The sequence below is a fragment of the Manacus vitellinus genome, unplaced genomic scaffold, assembly GCF_001715985.3.
Source record: "Manacus vitellinus isolate BGI_N305 unplaced genomic scaffold, ASM171598v3 scaffold_77_pilon, whole genome shotgun sequence".
In the NCBI taxonomy this organism is placed as follows: domain Eukaryota; kingdom Metazoa; phylum Chordata; class Aves; order Passeriformes; family Pipridae; genus Manacus; species Manacus vitellinus.
The window spans coordinates 450,318-471,152 of record NW_021940802.1 but is presented as its reverse complement, the minus strand read 5'-3'; the positions used below and the strand labels follow the sequence as shown (position 1 = coordinate 471,152).

Sequence of the window (20,835 nt, the reverse complement as noted above, 5' to 3'; positions counted from 1 at the left end):
GCAAATTACTTCTGTAAATAGAAGTGCCAGGGGTTCATCCTATATTCTGATTTATCCTAAAGAAAGATCTACCAAGTGCATCTGTAATTTCCAATTTAACATTTTAGTTACATAGAGTTTTACTACACTAAAGTCCTTAGTCATTTGTTTCAGAATAACAACTAAAACTTTTCAAATGTATTCCAAATTTCTTGGTGGGATCCCTTATGAAACTTCCACAGTAATACATGAATTTATGGAAAAGACTATTCAAGTTTTACAAATATTAAAATCAGCATGGACAAGGGTCTATTTTTGTGGTTATGTATAATGCACAATAAAAAATAATGCAAAGGAAAATTAATTTAAAACACCTTTACAGGATTGTTGTCACATTCTAGTAAGAAATGTATCATTAGAACTTATTAAAAAATGTGACAGCAGGTAGATCTTGCCCTTCTGACTTCCACATATATGAATTTTTTCACTCTCCGCCGGGAATAAATAGAAGCAAAATTGAATTTCTTGCACGTTTGTCTTTTCACTAAATGGGAGAGCACTAAAAACAGCCTTCTCACAAAAGGATCCATAGTGGCCAAATCAGTGGTAAATTTGCCACAAACAGGCCCCAGGGTCACATGGAAAAACTCCAAAGCCCAGAACTGCAGCCAAGGGAAGGGCATCTCGTGACCTTTAATCATCACTGAGGAAAGCATTTACCACCCACTGCTGGTCCATATCTCTGATTCTATCCCCACTCTGGCTAAAACATGACTTTTAAAACATCAGTATCTGTCTCCCAAAGCCTTATGCTTTGGCACAAAACACGAGTCTGTGAACCTGAGCTAAACCAAGTTCCTTTGCACAGCGGAATTCCCGATAAAATCTTTCCATACAGTGCATGGTTGGATTTGGTACCTGCCTAGTGGCTATTTTACTTAGAAGGGGTTTTAATTAAGTTACTGGAAGACATAAAACATCTCTGGAGACTCTGATTTCTGGCTAGAGCATAAAGCCTTCCTTAGGAAGTGGAAAATATTAATTTAGAGCAGACAGTCTGCTCCATGTCCTGCTCTGGAGCTCCCCGTGCAGAGTCCAATTCAAAACCTTGAAGTATAATTGAAGAACCTTCAACTTTAAAAAAAAACAAACAAACCACCACCAAAACCCAAACATGACTTTCATAACTGGCAAAGCCAAAACAGTGGTTATTTTTCTATGTAAATCAAAGTATGTAACTTTGGGATGTATATTTGCTATTTAAAAGGGTTGTCATAATTATCAATTGATGTAAAAACACCAGTACACAAAATAAACAATCATTAACAACAATGTAAACTTAGGTATTTAAAAAATATATTCTTAATATTCTTACCCTACTGCATTTAGGTTATTGAGGGATGGAGGGGAAAGTCACCACAGAGAATTATAGTTCAATTATTTGGACAGAATAACAAAGAATAGGCCATTTGGGTAGTTATGATAAAGAAAAGAATGCTGTAAAGCATTTATTTCCTTCTGTTCCAAAGAATTTTAAGGCTACACTTTGCTATAAATTATGAACAAAGGGAGAAATTAAGACAGAAATAGAGGTGATAGAATCACTACTGCTGAGAGATCCTTTCTCCTTTCAGGCAGTGCCAGGACCAGAAATGCTCCCCCTTTTTGGGTGTGGTTTAGAAACATTTAAAATATTTAGTATTTATTAATATTTTAATAATATTATGTGGAAAACATCTTCAAAAATAGAATATATTTTTACATAATTCTGCAAATCTTTCCTCCTTTTGCTTTTGAATAATAAGTAAAATGAGCAGTGTTTGGGCTGGAGAAATCTGAGTTTATTTTTATCACTTTTCTAAGCAAGGATGAAAAATCAGAAAATTTGGAACGGAATTCAGAGCCTCCTAATATAACACGTATTCTGCAGTTGCTTTGAAGGTTTTGAGTTTGAATATGAAATGTTATGCACGTTGTCTTTGCCTTACTGCAATTTCTGGCTTTTGGAAAGAACTCAGGGCATCATTACTGCCTAAGTTTTTACTTCCAAAGAAAAGACTCCCCTTTACCTACCTCAGCTCTTTATGAAGAGCCAATGGGACAAAATAACAAAGACCTGTTGCTGGCACCAGAAATTGTTTGTAACTTGGGAGAACTGCTCAGAATAAACCAAAGAAAAGAATGGAGTTACGTTCTCGTGCTGTGATGGAACAAAAAAATATAAAATACTACCGTGATTTTCCAAAATGTCTCATCTTGCAAGAAAATGAGTTAGAGCCCTCGCTGTGCCAAGCCAGTTATACTCTGCAGCAAGGAAAAACAGGCACATGCTGCAAATATAGATAGGGGGGCAAAGGGACATCAAACGAGTCTGACGTGGATCATCAGGAATTTTTCCACGCAGTGGGAGGGCAGAGCCAAAGTATTGGTAAAACAGAGGTTCATTACAGAAGAATAAGTCTAATTCCACTCTTTCAAATAGAAAATGTTAGCTAATTCTTCTCTGCACTCACTAAATAACTTCACTTAAAGTTTCAGGAAATATTCTAAAATACATGAGAACTGCAAATTGCTTTGCAGGAACTGAACAGTAGTTCAGTACATACACAGGAATTTACAGGAGACACAAAATATTTCAGCTGAGACATTTCTCTGTGTATGGCATGGTATTTCTATACCGTTTCTATGTTTTCTGAATACATATTTAAGGTAGAAAATTCTTTGACATACAAATACCAAAAAAACCCAAACAACCCACCACGGAAATCCTGATTTAGGAAGGTGGCTGTGCTCGACTGGAAGGAAAACAAATTTGGGGCAATTTGCTCTACTGGAAGGAAATCAAATTTGGGATAAACAAGCTGTAAACAATCATTGCTGCTTCCCAGATTTTCATTTTTTAAAATTACATTTACTAAATATAATATTCTAAAATTAGGTGACTTTTCCTGTATTACTACCTTTCTGCAAAATTTTCTGCTCTGCTTATAACCTAAACTTGTAACCCTTTAAAAACTGAACATATTGTTCATAGTTTTACCATAGTTTTAACAAAGAGACCAACAAAAATTTTGATATATTTTGATCTCAACTCCTAGAACAAAACAGAATTTATAACAGTTCCTTCAATACATGGGCTGTGTCACAAACTATATGAATTTATCACTATAGGCTCACTGATTGAAAACAAAACACTTTTTTTGTGTCAATTGTCTATTGACAACTAAGAATAAAAATATTTTATCTGCAATGGTAATGGGTTGATTTTCAAGTAACAAACATTTCCTGAGCTGGATACTTATTCAAGTATATAATTTTGCTTTTCTTATTTGATGGTATTTTCTGCACAAAGGCATTAGACTTTAGGTAAAATGGTACAGTAGCTGATATGGGTCTGGCTTTTTTGGATTTGTGGATGAGTTTCATCACACCTCAACCATGTTGATTAAAGATGTGCAGAATTAATTGAACTGCCTCATCTCACAAGCCAAACCAAATCAGCTGCACAAAAAAATTGCCTTCTACCCTTTGTGCACTGAAAAGCAGTGAGGATGCATCTCTCAACTCCAGGATAAACAGGGACAGTAACCATTGTTTCTGATGGGAGAGAGGATAGGAAATCACATACTTCAGACACTGATTTAATATCCCTTGGAACTCAATTTCCTTATTAGGTTCAAGGCATTAAGACCAAACACAACAGGTATTTACCAGGCAACTCCAGCTTGCTGAAAGCTGGGTTTGAACAGGGTTCATCCTGTACCTCCTGAGCACTGGCTCTCCTCAAGGGGCCTCACTCAGTGCTCTGCAGGACTGAGCAGAAACACAGCAGGATCCAATGGGAATGAGGGAGGGAAGACTCTGTATGTGTATGTTTGTTCTACACTCATAAGTAAAATTATCCTAAAACCATTCATAGAATAACAGAATGGTTTGGGTTCCAAGGGACCTTAAAGCCCATCCAGTTCCACCCCCTGCCATGGGCAGGGACACCTTCCACTAGCCCAGGTTGCTCCAAGCCCCGTCCAACCTGGCCTTGGACACTTCCAGGGATGGGGCAGCCACAGCTTCTCTGGGCAACCTGTGCCAGGGCCTCCCCACCCTCACATCAATGAAGAATGAAACACTCATCATTAATTTCCCGGTTCTTGGACCCTGAGGAATCTGGAACCAGGATGATGGAGATTTCTGTCATGCAATGAGATGTAGGAAGTAAATCCTAATTTTCCACATTGTGCAGGAGTAGAGTTTTAAATCTGGTTACATGTTTCTTTTAAATTATAACAAAAATATTTCAAAATAGGTTCAAATGTTTCCTGTGTAATTGCTTTAAATAAGACACTGCACTAGTACATCTTAGTCCTTGTTTAGCAGTTGGTATTTCTGTTAAAAACTCTCATTTATGTGCATTAAGCAATGACTGCTGACCTGCATGGAAAAAAAAATTCCATCACAAACATGATGAAAAGTAGAGTTACTTTTGTCAGTATTTTTGGCTCTGCACAAGAGGGAAAGGTTTCTATGGCAAATAAAGACTCATGTATCTGATTAGCAGAAAAATACAGCTGATGCCTAGACTAATATTGACCCATTAAATTCAATTTAATAGCGGAATTAGACTATTAGGAGATACTGAAATATCTGCATGCGAAGTGGGGTGAAGAACCTGTACTGAGAGACAGCCAAAATGGACTACAGTAATATTTTAGTTTGGTTTAAGTAAATACAGACAGGCTTAGTAGGATATCACTGAGGGCATACCCAAACATCCACAAAACTTCTCAGCTGCTTGTGGAACAGATGCTCAAAGCAGCGAAAGTTGTTCCTAATACAGTGTTAGTTGGAATTTAGCCAGATTCCTGATCCCAGCACTGTTCCTCAGAGCTACTTGGAGACTATATGATTACTTGTGAGAGTGCCACACCAGAGGAAAAGCGGATATAATGCGTTTATCACAATCTTCCTCTTCAGATCTATGCTGAGAAACGAGTAAATGAAAATTCACAATGAAAATTCACGTGAATCTACTCAAAAGTTTTGAAGCCAGTCTTGCATAACTGCACCTTTTATTGCAGTTTTAATTAATGGCAAATAGACCACAACTCCTACTTCTTCCTCTGCCACACTTGATCTGGTGGGAATCAAGTTGGGGCATCTCTGTGGCATCTCTGATAAGCTGCTGCAGAATTTAGGGAGCAGGATCTCTCAGAGGGGAATCAGAGGCACACACAACATCTGTTCAGGCTGTGAGGGAAGGGGGAATGTGACACAGTCAGGAGAGAAATCTCTCAAATCAGACACGCCGGGGGTAGTGACGTACCATTGACTAAGCTGGCATTTGCATTATCAGTGGCATTTGCACCTGCTGCACCATCTGTGGCTGAAGGAGGGTGGGAGGAGGGATGGGAAGAATCTACTGAGCAATAATGGATAAAAAAAAAACAAAACAACAAAAAACAACACAACAATAAATAATAAATAATAACAACAACATGACCAAACGTTCAAGCGGAACAAAAAAAAAAACATCCACGGCATTTTTTTTTCTCCTAAATCAAACAGCTTTAAATTAAATTAACATAAATTTCAAAAGCAAAATAGCATTGTAAAGGTGTTACAAAGTAAGGTAAAAACTCAGACATGAAATAATAACAATAACAATAACAATAATAATAAATAAATAAGAAACACTTAACAAAGTAAAAGTTGATGATAACTGACTACACAGTAGTGTAGTTGTGTAGTTGCTTTAGTCCTTTTATGTGTTATTTTTTGTATTTTAGCACAATGTTATGCAAACACTAAAATGGTTGAAATGTTTCCTTTTGAGTTAATTAATTTACACAATACATGGGTAGCTTTAAAATAGCCATTTAAAATATTCATTGTGTCTATATATGTGTACATACTACTACACAGTACTTAACATTACATATTTTGTGTTTTATATAATGTTGCACACTATGATGTATCATGACATACATTCCAGTCTAACATGTGCTCAGTCTATGACCTGCCATCACCTGGTTAATATGCACATTGATCTGAGTAGAAACGTTAAATTTTCTTGTCTTTTATATGGAAATGGCAAATATAGCCCTGAGGAGAATAATGAGTTGTTTTAAATGCAAAGAATGGATGTCACATATTTCCTGGTTTGTGGTGAAACGAAAAAAGTATTAGAAAACAAACACTTTTTGTTTTCTGTAATTATCCACATATTAGAGGAATTGGTCAAGAAATATTTCCTAACAGGAAAGTGTAAAACTAGAGGAATATTTCATCATTTTATTATGTTTTTTATACCAGAGTTGGGAAAATTAGTCTCTACAAATAACAGATAAAACTAATTTTGTTTTGTTTCTGTTGGTAAATTGCTCACAATAGAACACAAGTCCTACAATGAACCCTGACTGAGACCCTCAAACTTCTTCAGCACTTGCCCCACAGGGACTGTTTGACACTGTACTGGATTGTTATTCCAGAAAAATGGTCTGATTTTATTTACAAAGGACAAATTGGGAGGAGAAAATAAACAGCAGAGAGGATTTAAAAACACACCCTGGGTAAGTGCATTCATGAGCATTTCAATTGCAAATTTGATTACTGTGATGCCAACTGACTTCAACTGGTCCTGTTGCTTGGGCTTGTTTTTCATTCCATTTGATTGCCCACACTAACCAGCACAGCATGAACTGCTCACAGCAAATCATGGACTCCAACATTTAATACTTTGTAATTTACTTCTGGAGAATGGCTGATTATTCAGACTCAGCATTAAGATTTGCAACACCAGCGATGCGTGCATACTAAAATGATTTGCCACCGACAATCCTGTTGATTCGAAATCACTCTTTAATTTTAAACTTGACTGATTCGAAGACAATTATTTCAATCAGCAGTTCACCCCTGATTTGCACCAAAGCTCACTGGCTAAAAGCCTCAGCCTTCTGTTTGATATGGTACAGTTCTTTACTCTACCTGGCAGCTGCTGTCCGTCCTCCTGTTTCCCACCTGAATGATGATTTTTACACAATGTTAATGAACAATAAAAGCACACACCCCACACAGAGTAAAACAAGCATTTAGGACTGGCAGGGTTTCAGAGAATTGTAGGTTTGTGTTATTTGAGTTTGGGTCTCCATACACAACCAGCTCTGCACGAGCACCAAGCTGCCAGCAGCACCAGAAAACGTGGAGGAATTTTCTGTATTATGTATTTTCTATATTAGATTCAGTGTCTGCATCCAAAGTTCCAACATGTCTCTGTAAAAATCTCTGTCCCTGGGTTGTGAGTTATGACTATACTGTGTTACTCTGCCACCCCTGATTTCTTTTTCCCTGTTTTTCCAGGCTATCCCCAATAAAACCTGAGGGAACCACCAGTGTCCTGAGCAAAGTAACATCCAGAGTCCAGCCCAGTTAAACCAAGGAGCTCAGTTGCCCTCATCAGACAGGGACTGAAGCTGCTCCTTCTCACCTACAGTATCCCCAGGCACCACCAGAGCAGATGCTGCCAGATCTCAAAGGGTATGGAAGCCTTTCTCCTACAGCAAGAACAAACTCCAAGATACTGTTCAAAACTAGCCTGACTTGAAAGACTTTTACTTTCAGTCTCTCTCTCTTTAATTTTCCTAGAACTCCCCGTGTCTTGCAGGAGTTGGGCATTTCTGTGCAGAAATGAAATGGTAAACATTTCACAGAGTCTTTGGTTAAGTAAAAAGGGATTTCCTCAGAGCAACGGGGAGCCAATGGCAACCCCTTGTTGAATATATTCAGAAATGGAAGCTATAGGCCATGAAAACCATATGAATTTGGCTTTCCTATCTATATTCCTATCTACTCTCCTATCTATATATCCTATTCTACTAATACCAAGTAGAATGTTCAGAAAAGCTATGACTGCTTCTTTCTATTAATAGGGAGACCCACTAGAAAGAGCAGAAATATCTAAATTCCCCATATTCATTGGCCCTTAATTCTGTCTGAAAGGCAAATATTCTCAGGACGGACTTGGAATGAAATTCTGAAAGCAGAACAATTTACACAACTGTGAACAAAAACCGGAAAGGACAGACATTAAATCATATTTCTATTTAGTGTGCAATCCATAAATTAGCAGTAGATTATGACATCACACTATAATAAGGTGAAAAGTCTAAAGAGGCTCCTTGATTTCATTAACTGATGAAAGTTAAACTGTCTGCTAACACTTACTGCTACATTCTGGTCTTTTACTATTCTTAGCTTGACCTTTACACCTTAAGAAATTAAAATGCCTCTAAAGTCAGTCACTGACATTAAACAGCTGGGCTAGCAAAAAACCACATCTTATCTTTATTTTATTTTTGAAGCTCTAAGCAGCTATTTCCATGGCCAAGAGGGTTTGTGTTTTTTTCCTGAAAAAAAAAAAAGTTACATAGATATAAATGCACAAGAGCCAAACCCTAGCAAACTGCAGGTGAGCATGGATTCATGTAGAGAAGCCACGGCAAAGGGAGCATGCCCATGGATCCCCCTGGATTTAATTATGTCCTGGGAGTTTGCAATTTCACACTGGAAAAACATCTTGTTATCCAATGTATTTATTGGTTAACAGCTTCTGCCGTTTTTCTGTGTGACATGTGATGGTAAAAACGTGTCCAAAAAGAAAAAAAAGAAAAGAAAGGAAGTTTTAAAAATCATAGTTATTTGTCAAGAACGGAGGAGAGCTCTGGCTGCACAAAGGCCAAGAGCTTTCTTAGGAGCATCCTTATGTGTCGTGGAATTTACCTTTCTTGTCTTTCTTTTCCTCCTCTTCCCCTCCAGCACCCAGCAGAGTGAAGATGATGCCAGTTTGAGAATTCACCCCCACAGCAGTTACCAGCATTCTTCCAGAACCTTCCATGACATGGGTACCTGAAAACATACATTATAAGTTACATACAACTCCAAGAAAATAAAATTAGGCAAGACATCTATTACAGTACCAAGAGTTATTTGTTACACTTTAAAAATCTATCCTGAGGGAATTATAACTACATAACTAAAACAACCTCTGTTGTATATTACTCTCAAGCAAGAATTAGTGAGCTTTAGGCCTCACATCCATGAACCAAACACATCAGATTCCCTTTTTAAAAGAAATGTCAGTAATCAAGTTTTCCTCCTGGAACATAATAGTTTAGCTTCACACAGCTAATTCTTGTTAACTTTGGAAATCTTTTTCCAGAGTTCTGCAAATGTCCCTCAGGGACTCCAGTCAAGATTACAGTGACTGTACAATTACATGAACAAAAAAAAATATGTGCAATTTCTCTCATCTTTCTCAGTTATGGTTGACTTCCAGGCACAGGAAAAAATAGTGTTGAAGACAATTTTACGGCTTTAAACTTGAGAAATCAACACAGCAAAAAATATTTAAGGAGATATTGAATTAAATCAGGAGATTCCCAAATAGCAAGAAGAATACTGAAAACAAATTCAGTATGAGAGATTTCTATTGGTCTAAATCAAATTGACAGGGACATTGAGTTTTTCTGTTTAACTAGGTAATGTTAAGTAAATTCCTTATGAGTAATATTTTTTGCTTTATTTTATATAAATTATTTATAGCTTTTATTGGTATATTGACTCAAATGTTAAAAGCATCTAAGATAAGGAAAACCTCTTAGAAACCTTTAGCTATGGGTTGTGGAAACACACCAAAACAGAAATTTCTGATCCAAAAAATTTGGATTTACACTTTGGAAAAATTTTATAACAGAGATTTGCAAAAGGTCAGTCAATGCAATTGAACACTGACTATTTCTGAAAAAAAATAAATAAATTGTGAAATGGAACAACTTGTTGTTATCACATGTATTTAAGGCCAGTTACTGAAAGCTCGGTAAAAAAACCCTGTCACTGTGTCACAGGTATGAATACACCAAGGATGGCATCAAAAAGTGACAGAAAAGTCATTATTGAAGTAATATTTGAATATTTGAAGGGACGTGTCCTTAGCAGGCAGTGAATTTTAAAAGATATAAAGCTGATCTGTAGTGCTCCTATGAAACAGGTAAAAAAAATATATATAATGACCAGAAACTTCTGATAGATGAAGCTATTAATTGAAATAGACTTTATATTTTATTCTTTATTAGTAGAAAATTATGTTATGTCTGTTCAGTGCAAGGCATTTGTGAGAGCACAGAGAAAAAGCAATAATTTTCAGAGTAAACTAGGAGTGGATGTTTACTGGGTTTGGGCATTTTTTTAAATACTCTTTCCTCTATTTGAAGAAATAGTTTGGAAACTAAAAAAATAGAGTGTAACACACAAACCATAAGCCTTGAGAAGAAAATCAGGTACTGCTTGTTTGGTTTTAACTTATTGCTCCTTAGATCCTCACCTCACTCAAAAGAATACAATTAATTTCTCATTTAGAATCCCTTCAGGCATTCAGATCTACTAAAGCCATAGAAAGACCTTTTTTCTCTCCCTTTTTTTTTAAAAAAACCATTGAGTTCATTCTCATCTGTACAAATTTATTGATTTATCTCAAAAGCTGAAAAAGGGAAGGATATATGGATGTGTCCTTAAACAGATCAACGTTTTACATAAGTATACACACACACTTGCAACACACTTTTTTTTAAAATTCCATTTTTTTAGTAGTGGTCAATAAGTTGCTGTGCTAGAACATAGTAAGCAATGCAACTATCTATTTATAATCAAAATATCTTTCTCTAAATAATCAAAATCTCCCATGTTCTTAAAAGGAAAACAGAAACACAGATTAGAGAGAACATCTGTCAACACTGAGCCTAATTTGAGAGCACAAATATCTCATCAGAACACTAAGAAAATTTCAGCAGTAATAAGCCAAATAAAAACAAAAATGCACTAATGGCCAGATGTATTTAAACAAAACAACAACAACAAAAGCATCAGATCTCTTCAGTGCATTGAGAACTGTTCCCATGACTTTCTGAGATAAAATTTGATTCCTTAAGAAGCCTTTTGTTTTCAGCAAAACATAATAAACATACAAATTAGCAGGGCCACACAAAAAAACCATAAACCAAGCTCAATTCAAGCCTAAAGGAACAGAAAAGATCTTTAAAATCCAGCCCAGCCTTGGTTGTACCGGTTCAGTCAAAACAGAAAATCTCTGAAACTTCACTCAGAAATTCAGAGGAACCTCCCTTAGGATGTGCCACTATTTAAAATACATTTTAATTAAGAGCTTGCTGGTTGTATTGCTCTGTTTTGTTCTAAGGAATATTCTTCTGTATTGGACTGAAAAGGTGGGCAGAAATATCCTCCAAAAATGTCACACACACCCCTGATGGATATCCTCTGATATAATTCAGTTGCTGTGTCTACCTTGTGTTACCCCTAAAAAACTCGACTCTTTACCTTTTTTAAAATAATGGTGTCTTTTCTGTCTTTTATTTCCCATTTTGGAACCATATTCTTTGTTATCTCAGCATATAACACATGCTATAAAACCAGCTTTATTAGGAAAACACGCACCCACATTTCAAATGTGCATTACCTATGCACACCTGGAGAAGGCAAAAATGCCTCAACAGAAATGCCTTTCTGAACCTTTCCTTAATGTTCAGGTTTGCAAAAGTGCCGAGGTGCACAGAGAAGCTTGTTTGAGAGCAGGTATTAATTTATCACCAGATTATGTTCCACGAGTACTATTGAAAAATTCTTCACCACCTGAGCTGAAGCAAAGAGCTGAACCTCCTTCCACCTGACTGGCAATTTCACCACTTAAATGGCATTATAATGACATTAATTTGGATGCACAATTAGGCTGGGTGACTTCAGTCAGCTATTGTTATACAAATGGAACTCTGGAGTGGCTGCATGTTTTTCCCTTATCTGTACAATAAGCTTGTATTTCAACTTCTTGTTGACCTATTCCACTGACTTCTTTCCCTCTCAAGACTCCATGGTAGTAAAATACATTCTTTAACATGCAGAGTACTTAATTCAAAGTTGATAAGTGGTGAACATTCCAAGATGGAAAAAGATGATTAGTTTAGCCAGGGAGGAGAGAAACAGATCAGATGGATCAGGAACCTATTGCAGCAAATATTTTTCGGACAAAAATCCAACTAAACATAAGACTCAGAAATTCCCAAATCTAATAATAGTACTGGTGTAATAGATTGGAAAGAGGGCTGGAAAAAACCAAGAAAAGCAAAGCAGAACATGCCAGTTTGTGAGCTTGATACTGTTCTGCTACTTCCAGCAAACTTTTGGGGAACAAAAATTCTCTATGGGCATCTAAAGAACTGGTTCAGTCACTGCAATTAGTAAGTGGCAACTGAAGTTAATAATAAAGTGAACCAACCATCACAATATCCTCTATGAAAACAAGGAGTTTTCCAGAAAAAAAAAAAATTCTCATCTACAAATAACTTAATATATCCAAATAATTCATAACTTTTTAAGTTAGGTGCTTGGTTCTGAAATTCTGCTTGGAATATTTTCTGGGTTTTCTGGTAGGGAATTAAGACTGAATCAGAACTATTTTGTTCCAGGCAATATCTGGCCCAATTCCTTAATTAAGCTTCCTTTTTATTTCCAAGACCTAACAAAGCACCACGACCAAGAGATATCTTTGGTTTGTTTGTTCTTGATTAAGCTCTGTTTCCTTTCTTTCAAATCCTTGTTGCACGTTGATGGAACCAGACAGTGCTAAAAGTTCAGTCAGGGTGAAGTAATGTTCTGCCAGCCTCAGTTGAGTAGAACTACACTAGGTGAGCTCCTTTATCCACCTCCTTCATACCTTCATCAAATTAATCTAAATAACTGCGAGAAAAAGGTGTAAGAAGTAAGCCTCCTAAGGTATTTTTAATGTTAATTAATAGAATAAGTGGTACCCCAGAATACTGCAGTGGGTGCAATACTGAGACTCCCACTGAAAACTTCTTTATTTAGGACTCGTGGATTTCTGCCAGCTTTGAACTGTACCAAATTTAAAGGCCACATCAGGCTCAAGATGAGCAGCAGTTTGGTTCCCAAGCTGCCTTCACCTCTTGGTTGATACATGTCCACACTCACCGTGGAGAAGGAACATTACCACAGTCTCGTTTAAGCTAAAGATGTTACACAGTGGCTTGTGCTGCACCCTGCATGCAAACCCCTGCTAATGAACTAAAAGAAGGGAAATATTCCAGCCAGAAGTGCAGTGGAACTATAGAAGAGAAGCTGCTTCTTTTGGTTCCAGGTACCTCAGGGCCTTTTTTGGCGTTTCTGCCCTCCTGGGTGGTGCCCCGTGTGCCACGGACAGATGGAAATGAACCATCTGGTTTAGGCAGCACTTGGACTCTTAGAATTGCCTCCCAAGTACAGCAAACAACCATCTGAATGATTAAACAGGACATTAAGCACAGAAACTCATTTAGTTTAATTATGTCATTGAAGCTGATTGAATATTAAAAACACTCTTTCAGGTGCCAATGGTGAAAATAATACTTCCCAATTCTGGGTGGTTGTCTTCCACTAAATTTAGACTCACAAAACAAATTGTGGCTGTAATTCAAGTGTTTCCTGTCAAACCTCAACTGTTTTCATTTCCAGGACACGATTATAGGGAGGAAAATGGCAAGTAACATCCTGACAATATTTGTCTTAATTCCAAAAGTCTGCCCGCAGATAACTTATTGATGTCTTCAGGTGCTTTGATATAAGGTGTCTTTGATGCTTTTGCAGGGGGTTGGTTTGGGGATTTTTCTTTAAACAAGTTTTATAAAAATACAGGTCTAGATCAGCATTACATAGGAAATCAATTTTTAAACCAGGTCAAACCCACCCTAAAAGACATGGTGGTTTCCAAGGTTTTGGATGAGTAACAATATCCAGTGCATCAGCACTGGGATTAAATCCTGCACTGTGTCTATGGAAGAAGGTAATTTCTTCCATGATAGAATCACAAGTCATCAATTCTTTTCCTAAGCAAATAAGAGTCCAGGGATTTTCTAACATGGCAGGACTCAAAATTTATTAGGGTAAGTATGGAACAAAAGTGTGTGCAGTGTTAAGTAAAATATCACATTAATTCTACACCTCCTCTGTAATCACATAAGAAAAATAAAGGGTAAAAAATTTAACTCTGCATTAAACACATAATAACAAATTTCTCTCCTTATAGCAAAGAAACTGGAGTATTTGAAAAGGACTTTTTCAGTTTATAACACATTGATGATTGTTACATATCTGCAGGTTGTTATTTTGTGATCACATCCCAGCTGGAGTTCATTATGACCTATTAGTACTAAAAAACTACATTGTTTCACTGATCTACTGTATAGAATTATATTTCAAAATACAAACATTAAAAATAACTAGAATTTATCACAGGAGTGAAGCTCAAAATGGTTTAGTATATCCAGTTGCTTCCAAACGCATTGTATCTTTTTCTATTTTACCTACTATACACAAGAAGTGTTTAAAGGCTTTGAAATTCAATGGTTAAATTAAAACCGACACAAAATGAATTAAAACACTTTTTATTTCCCTACTTGATACTTTCCTTTTCCTCTGAAAAAAGTTTTGTTACTCTCTGCCTTTACAAGTACCGTGATCAGAAATAATTGCCCTCCATCAAGAAACAACAACATCATTTAAATGACAAACAGACAAGTCTGTGAGCAAAACATCCGTTGTGTCTGGGTTACCGAAACCTCGTGGCAGGGAAAATGAAGACAAAACAAAACATGGACAAAGCAGAGCACACAAGATAACTCAGCAGTGATTTACCTGACAGCAGCATTGGGTCTTTGTCAACAGATTTGCGGACCTGGTCTGACTCTCCAGTCAAGGAGCTTTCATCGATTTTAAGATCATTTCCTTGAATAAATATCCCATCAGCAGGTAGGAGATCACCTTTGGGTAAGAGCATGGTAATGGAAAACCACTGTGCATTAGTAAGATTGTTTTTATAATTACGTAAGTATTTTAATTATGAAAGCGCGATTAACAACAACTGAATTAAAATTAAAGCAAAAGTGAAGGAATTGTTACTGTTTCTGTCCATATTAGCCACAGTATTGCAATGCTGTAGGGAAGAACGTTTGTATTTCAAGTATTTTTTGCTTAGTTCTATCTGAGAATCAGGATGCCTCATATTTAGCCTAGGATGAACATCCTAATCACTGAGGTTTGGCAGGAGCAGTGCTCTTCATGACAAGGTTTCTCTGTCAGACTTCATAGGAATTAACAGTGGCTAATAAACAGTCAAGCTGCCCTTTCCCTTTCCCCTCTCAGGAAGCCCTTAAATAAGTCAAGGAGAAACCTGATGGCTGACAGAACTGGCATTTTGCTGGAAAATACCATGTCACACAAACACAGAGTACACAGAGTTCCTGCAAGAGTCTTCCACTTCCCTGGAGCACAGGGCATTCCCTATGACATGTAATTATCAGGCATCTGATCTGGGGGAACTTACAGGATCCATCTGGATCTGGAGCAGCTTATTAAGTGAGGTGAGCACAGAGGCTCAATTCCCTTTTTACAGAGCATTTCAAAAAACTTCCTCTTATTCCTAACTGAATAAAACCCAAAAATTTCAAACAGTGTAAAATCCTTCATGAAAGAGAACTACCAGTTCTCGTCCTGGCCAGTAAAAAGTGAAGATTACAACAACAAAATTGGTTTCCTACTCCAATTTTACAGCAGGTATATCAGGTTCTCCTTTCACCCTAACAGCCAAATGTTACCTTGCCATGCAAATGTTGACATCCCATAACCCTGCCTTTTAAATCACTTCCCGTGAAGTGTGTCTGTCCTGCTGGAAAGTGAAAGGAGGAGATATAAAGCCCATAAAGGCAGACAGTCAGTTGATAGAACTTACCATATTTCACCTGTGCAATGTCCCCAACTACTATCTCTGCCACTGGGATTTGGATAACCTGTCCACCTCGGACAACAGTAAACTTCTGTTCCTGCTCGATACGACTCTGGAGCCCACGGAACTGCTTCTCCTTGCTCCAGTCGTTGAAGGCAGTGACAAGGACAACACAGATAACGGAGAGGAGGATGGCAGCACCTTCAATCCAGCCAGCTTCAGCCTCACCTTCATCTTCAGCTCCTCCTGTTGCAGTACCACACCCTGCAAAGACAATGCTGAGGGTCAGTTCAGGGAAGGGCGGGTTCATCACAAGGAAAACTTGCTGGGAAATGACAACAAGGTTAAGGAATGGAACCCCTTTTTCCAAGTACTAATGAAATATGGCAGGATGGAGAGAAAGCACAAATAGAGATGTCTGTGGAAAAGAGGAGGAAATCAACAGACATTTTAGCTCTTTTAACTTTTCTGCTGAACAACCCAAACTAAACCAATGGAAAAAGAAAGCACCAATTCTGCTGTCTGATAGAAGGGTTGATGGCTCCACGTGAGCCATGAAGCATCTGCAGAAATAAGGATGACTTACTGAAAGGAGCAAGAAGGATTATACAATGAAAGACATTAATTAATGCAAAGCAATGGCATTAAATTAACATTAACCCCTCCTCGCCCTAATTAAATTAAAAGGGATTCAACAAATAATTTTCAACGCAGTTTCTAAATGTTCTCAACTAAACACAGTTGTAAGGAACACTTGTTAAAAAATTACTGAGATGAACTAAGTATATTAGTATTATATATTAGTATTAGTATATGTAAGTATTTCAGTGTATTAGGGAACACTGGGTAAAAATAATGGCCTGATATAAATTCATCAATCTTGCTTACAGAAGAAGATTCCAGATATTCCAGAGAAATAGTGGCATACTTATAGAACTGCAAGTACATTATTTCTGTCACAAGTAAAACAGTATTAAAAAATACACTCTATGTATTCTAAACTGTTAATTCTGAATTACTTTATACACATCTGTAATTATTTATTCCCGATATGCAATTAAAATTTAAATAGACTGCCTAAATAGTATCCACAAAATAAAGCTGACATAGCTCTCCTCCTTAATGACAGAAGGCATAAAAGAAATATTGGACTAAAATCACTCAATCCAGAGATATCCCAACCCATGGAGAGAGGAGATCTCAACCTGGACAGCAGAGACTCCCACCCTGAGGGACCAAGGGAGAAATCTTCTCATTTTTCAGGAAGGTGGACATTTGCCATCCCTTTTCCACCTTCCCTAAGTACCAGGGAGTTTAGTGCCTTAGCAAACGTGTCGCTTCCACCCATGACTAAGGTTTAATTTCAGTGTATTTGTCACCTGTCACTAGAGGGAATTAACAAGCAATTTGTATTTCTATTTTTAAGTTACAAAGACTTCCCGGTAACAAAAGCATCATAATTCATTAACCAGCTGAGTAATTACACTTGGGTATGAACAACAACAAAATTACCACAAGTCAGAGGAAGAAAGATGAGACTGAAATGCCTGGCAGAAAATGAAAATAAGTGGAGTTTTTGGCAAAGTTCTCTGCAGTTTGCATTTCAGCTTCACCTGAGTGAAAGGCAAAGCCCACTCCCAAGAGCAGAGGCTCTACTAGCAGGGATGCCCTTGGACTGATGACTCACATGAGGTACAAGAACCTCGCTAAAGAAACCATTTTTATAGCACTCAAGAAAGAAATTAAGTAGCCTTTTGTAAATTCAGCACCTTAAGCTACTTGACACTAGTGGCAAATGCAACTTAAAAATCAAATCTGCAATTTCCTCCTTCAGCAGAGTGTTACTTTTGGGAAGCACTAATCAGCTTTGCTCTGTTCAACATTAATCATCTTCACTGGTCTGTTGGATTTTAGATTCCTTTTCTGAACCAGTGGTTTCACTTTTAACTTGTTTGTGTTAAGTGCTTTCCTAGTACAAGCAATTCTGCTTTGGCAAATATAACATCAGAATTCACTATCAATATTTTTCATTCAATATCATTTAGAATTAAGTATTAAAAATATTCTGTCTTTTAAGAGCATACTTCCTCTTCTCTTTCTCACAAAAGGAACGTGGCCTGGTCCAGCCACAGTCAAAGACTGACTTTATTTCCTTTTCAGATGGTTAAAATTTAGTCCAGCTTGTAGTAAAGTGCAAAGAGATGTTGTTTCCCCTGGTGGTCCCTTGGTCCAGGTTGACTGACACCAGTTTCATGCAGACTGGCCAATAAAGGTGGTGTTGAGCATTTCCACTGGGGGTTATTTATTTACTTTATTCTGTAGCAGACTTTCCACTGAAAGGCCTTGATTTCTGCACATGGATTACTGATAATTTATGCTGTGGTATTTTCTACAAAATCAAGAACTTATATTATTTAATATTTACACAAGTTTTAATTTGAGCTGAATCAGCACACCCCCCCAAAAAATCAGCCATTTGAAAGACACGAGCTGTGCTTTGTCCTTTGTTATAAGAATCCTGTTATGGCTCTGGACATGTGTAAACTGCACCGTAATATTAGCTGAGTGGAATATCTCTACAGCAAAAAGCTACTAATTTTGAGAAAGGAATTGTTATTATTCCAAAGAACCAATAGACCTGGTCCCTGCATATGAAATGTGTCAGAAAAACAAAATAACAGTGCACTTGAACCCTGGGCTAACACACTGCACCCGGAAAGGCTTGGAAAAGAATATTTCCAAGCCCCTTCAGGAAAAAAAAACCAAAACTGATTTAATAAAACCAAGTAAAAAATAAAAGTATTAATTGATTTGAGCAACAAAGTTAACTTTGTGTTTGTGTATTGTCAGAACTGATCTCCATTTCAACACAAATAGCATCACAAAGCATGCAAATAATACAAGATGTTACCATTAAGATGAAAGGAATCGTGTTTACCCATAGATACCTCATAGATTATGCACAAGCAAAGAACATAATTCACCCTTCAGCTGAAAAAGTTTATTTTATTACAGCTGGGAAAAATGGTTGTAAGAATGGAAGAAAATCTGAAGAAAACAAACTGAACTGAGATCAAGCTCTTGGAAACAGCCCCTAAATTTGATGAGCTTCCACGCTGATTAATAATTTATGATTATAAATTCTAAAATCCTAAAAAAATTCTCTATAACCCAATAAAAAAAAAAAAAAACCACAAAAAAACCCAAACAAACCAAAACCTTTAATGCATTTTATTTCTTTTCTGTTCATTCAATCTGACATTGATAAATTCAGGTGGAGCAGAGGTATTTGAAAGGGAGGAAGAAAGTGTAGGAGTGAGAGCCAGCAGAGCCCAGCACTTCCTTCTCAGTACATTTTGGGTTTAGAGGAAGCAGAATTTCAGCTACATGAGGAATTTGAATATAAAGGACCAGATACCTCCCAATTCAAGCAGCAGCTGAGCAAGACTTTGGAGTATCTAAGATTTGTAACAATAATTCAAATATGAAACTGCTCTTTTTGTGGCTCTGGCCTAATAGAACTAAAACCAGGCTCTCCAAATGATTCACCAAGTTGATCATCAGACTTTCCCAAAATTTTCCCTTTTTACAGTCCTACAGAAATGATTGGATAAAAATACCAGATAAATTAATGCACATTGTTCTTGCTACAGGAACAAACTCTAGTAAATAACCCTCTGGTTCTTACAATAGCAAAGTTTCAGAATGGATTCTTTTCAGGATTTTAAAATGCAACCTGCCCTTCAGGAGATGACCTATCTGTCAGGAAACATTTTCTTGACCTATGTTATGTTTTGGCTTTAAAACTATTTTGAAAGTACTCACTTTTAATAGGAGGAAAAAAAGGAAACTTGCACCTCCATTGGTCTAAGTCTGTCAAATGTTTTCTTATATATGTAAGAAAAACAATAGGTTTTTAATTTTTCTTCTGCCATTATAGCATACAAGGTTTTCTAGAAATTCTAGAAGGGCTTCCATGAATTTACAGGAAGAAACTGTATTTATTCTAGGGGGAAAAACCACACATATTACTCAATTATCCACTTATACTGTCTTATTGCAGTACCAAGAATGACCCAGTATTGACTTTACGGATAAGGAGAAAATAAGAAATATAATTAAGACACATGAAAGACAACATAATAATATACCTAAGTAGCAAAATACAGTTTAAAGCATCTAATGTCTATTGAGAATGCTCATATAAGCTTTAAAAACTTGTGTTAGGGTCTAAGATTGCTGTTCTGCTTTCACTGATAGCACGGGGTTCTCAATGTCATCCAAAAATATGCCTGAGACTTTACTGGAATGCACAGATTGAAAGCATCAAAAAAGAATTTTTAATTTGCATATGTGGGTTTTGGCAGGGTTTTATTCCAAGACAGTGAATTGTGATATACTCATTTTAAATTGTGTTTAACACAGGTCCTATCTGTCAGAAAACCCAATTCCAGAGAAGTAAGCAAGTTTTGAATATGAAGCTCTTTTCTCCCATAACTCTGAACAAGTGCCATGTGTGTCATACCTCAAAGTCTCATTGTCACAGGACAGAAAATGCACACAGGGTTTAAAGCTGATGCTAAAGATCTGACTGCAAGTCAAGAACATAAAGGGCTGGGACTCCTTCAGCATAGAAAAAGCAGGTGAAACCATAAAATGGATCAGCTGATCCCAAAGGTGTGCAGGAACACACAGGTGAGCTGAACCCCCACAGAGGAGTGGGAGGACCTGAAAGGGCAGCCTCAAAGAACTCTCAGAAATACAAACAGAGACTCAGGTGATTGTGCCCATAAAATACCTGAAAGGACGCTTCCAAAACCTTGTGGAAGGAGAACAGAATTTTAAAAGCTTAAAATTGGACCAGAAATAGGCCAGCAAAGGCTGTTGAAAAAGTTTTCTATACAAGGGAGATGAAAGGAAGATAAAATCCAAAGGTAAGGAGGATTCAGGAGAAAAAGAATGGGAAAATACTGCAAAGCATCACAGTTACTCATTATTGGCCACAACAACCCCCTGCAGCCCCA

At 37.0% G+C, this 20,835-nt stretch overlaps 1 protein-coding gene across 7 annotated transcripts in view; it reads right to left on the bottom strand.

Annotated features, from left to right (window-relative positions):
* The window catches only part of ATP2B2 (ATPase plasma membrane Ca2+ transporting 2), a 360,194-nt gene that overhangs the window by 80,476 nt on the left and 258,883 nt on the right, over positions 1-20,835 (bottom strand). For all 7 annotated transcript variants that reach the window (XM_018084874.1, XM_029964651.1, XM_018084876.2 and 4 more), the window contains 4 exons: positions 15,818-16,075; positions 14,725-14,850; positions 8,752-8,877; positions 5,300-5,392 (listed from right to left, as the gene is read on the bottom strand). In XM_018084874.1, the coding sequence (XP_017940363.1) occupies positions 5,300-5,392; positions 8,752-8,877; positions 14,725-14,850; positions 15,818-16,075 (603 nt within the window). The remainder of the gene's footprint in view (positions 1-5,299; positions 5,393-8,751; positions 8,878-14,724; positions 14,851-15,817; positions 16,076-20,835) is intronic.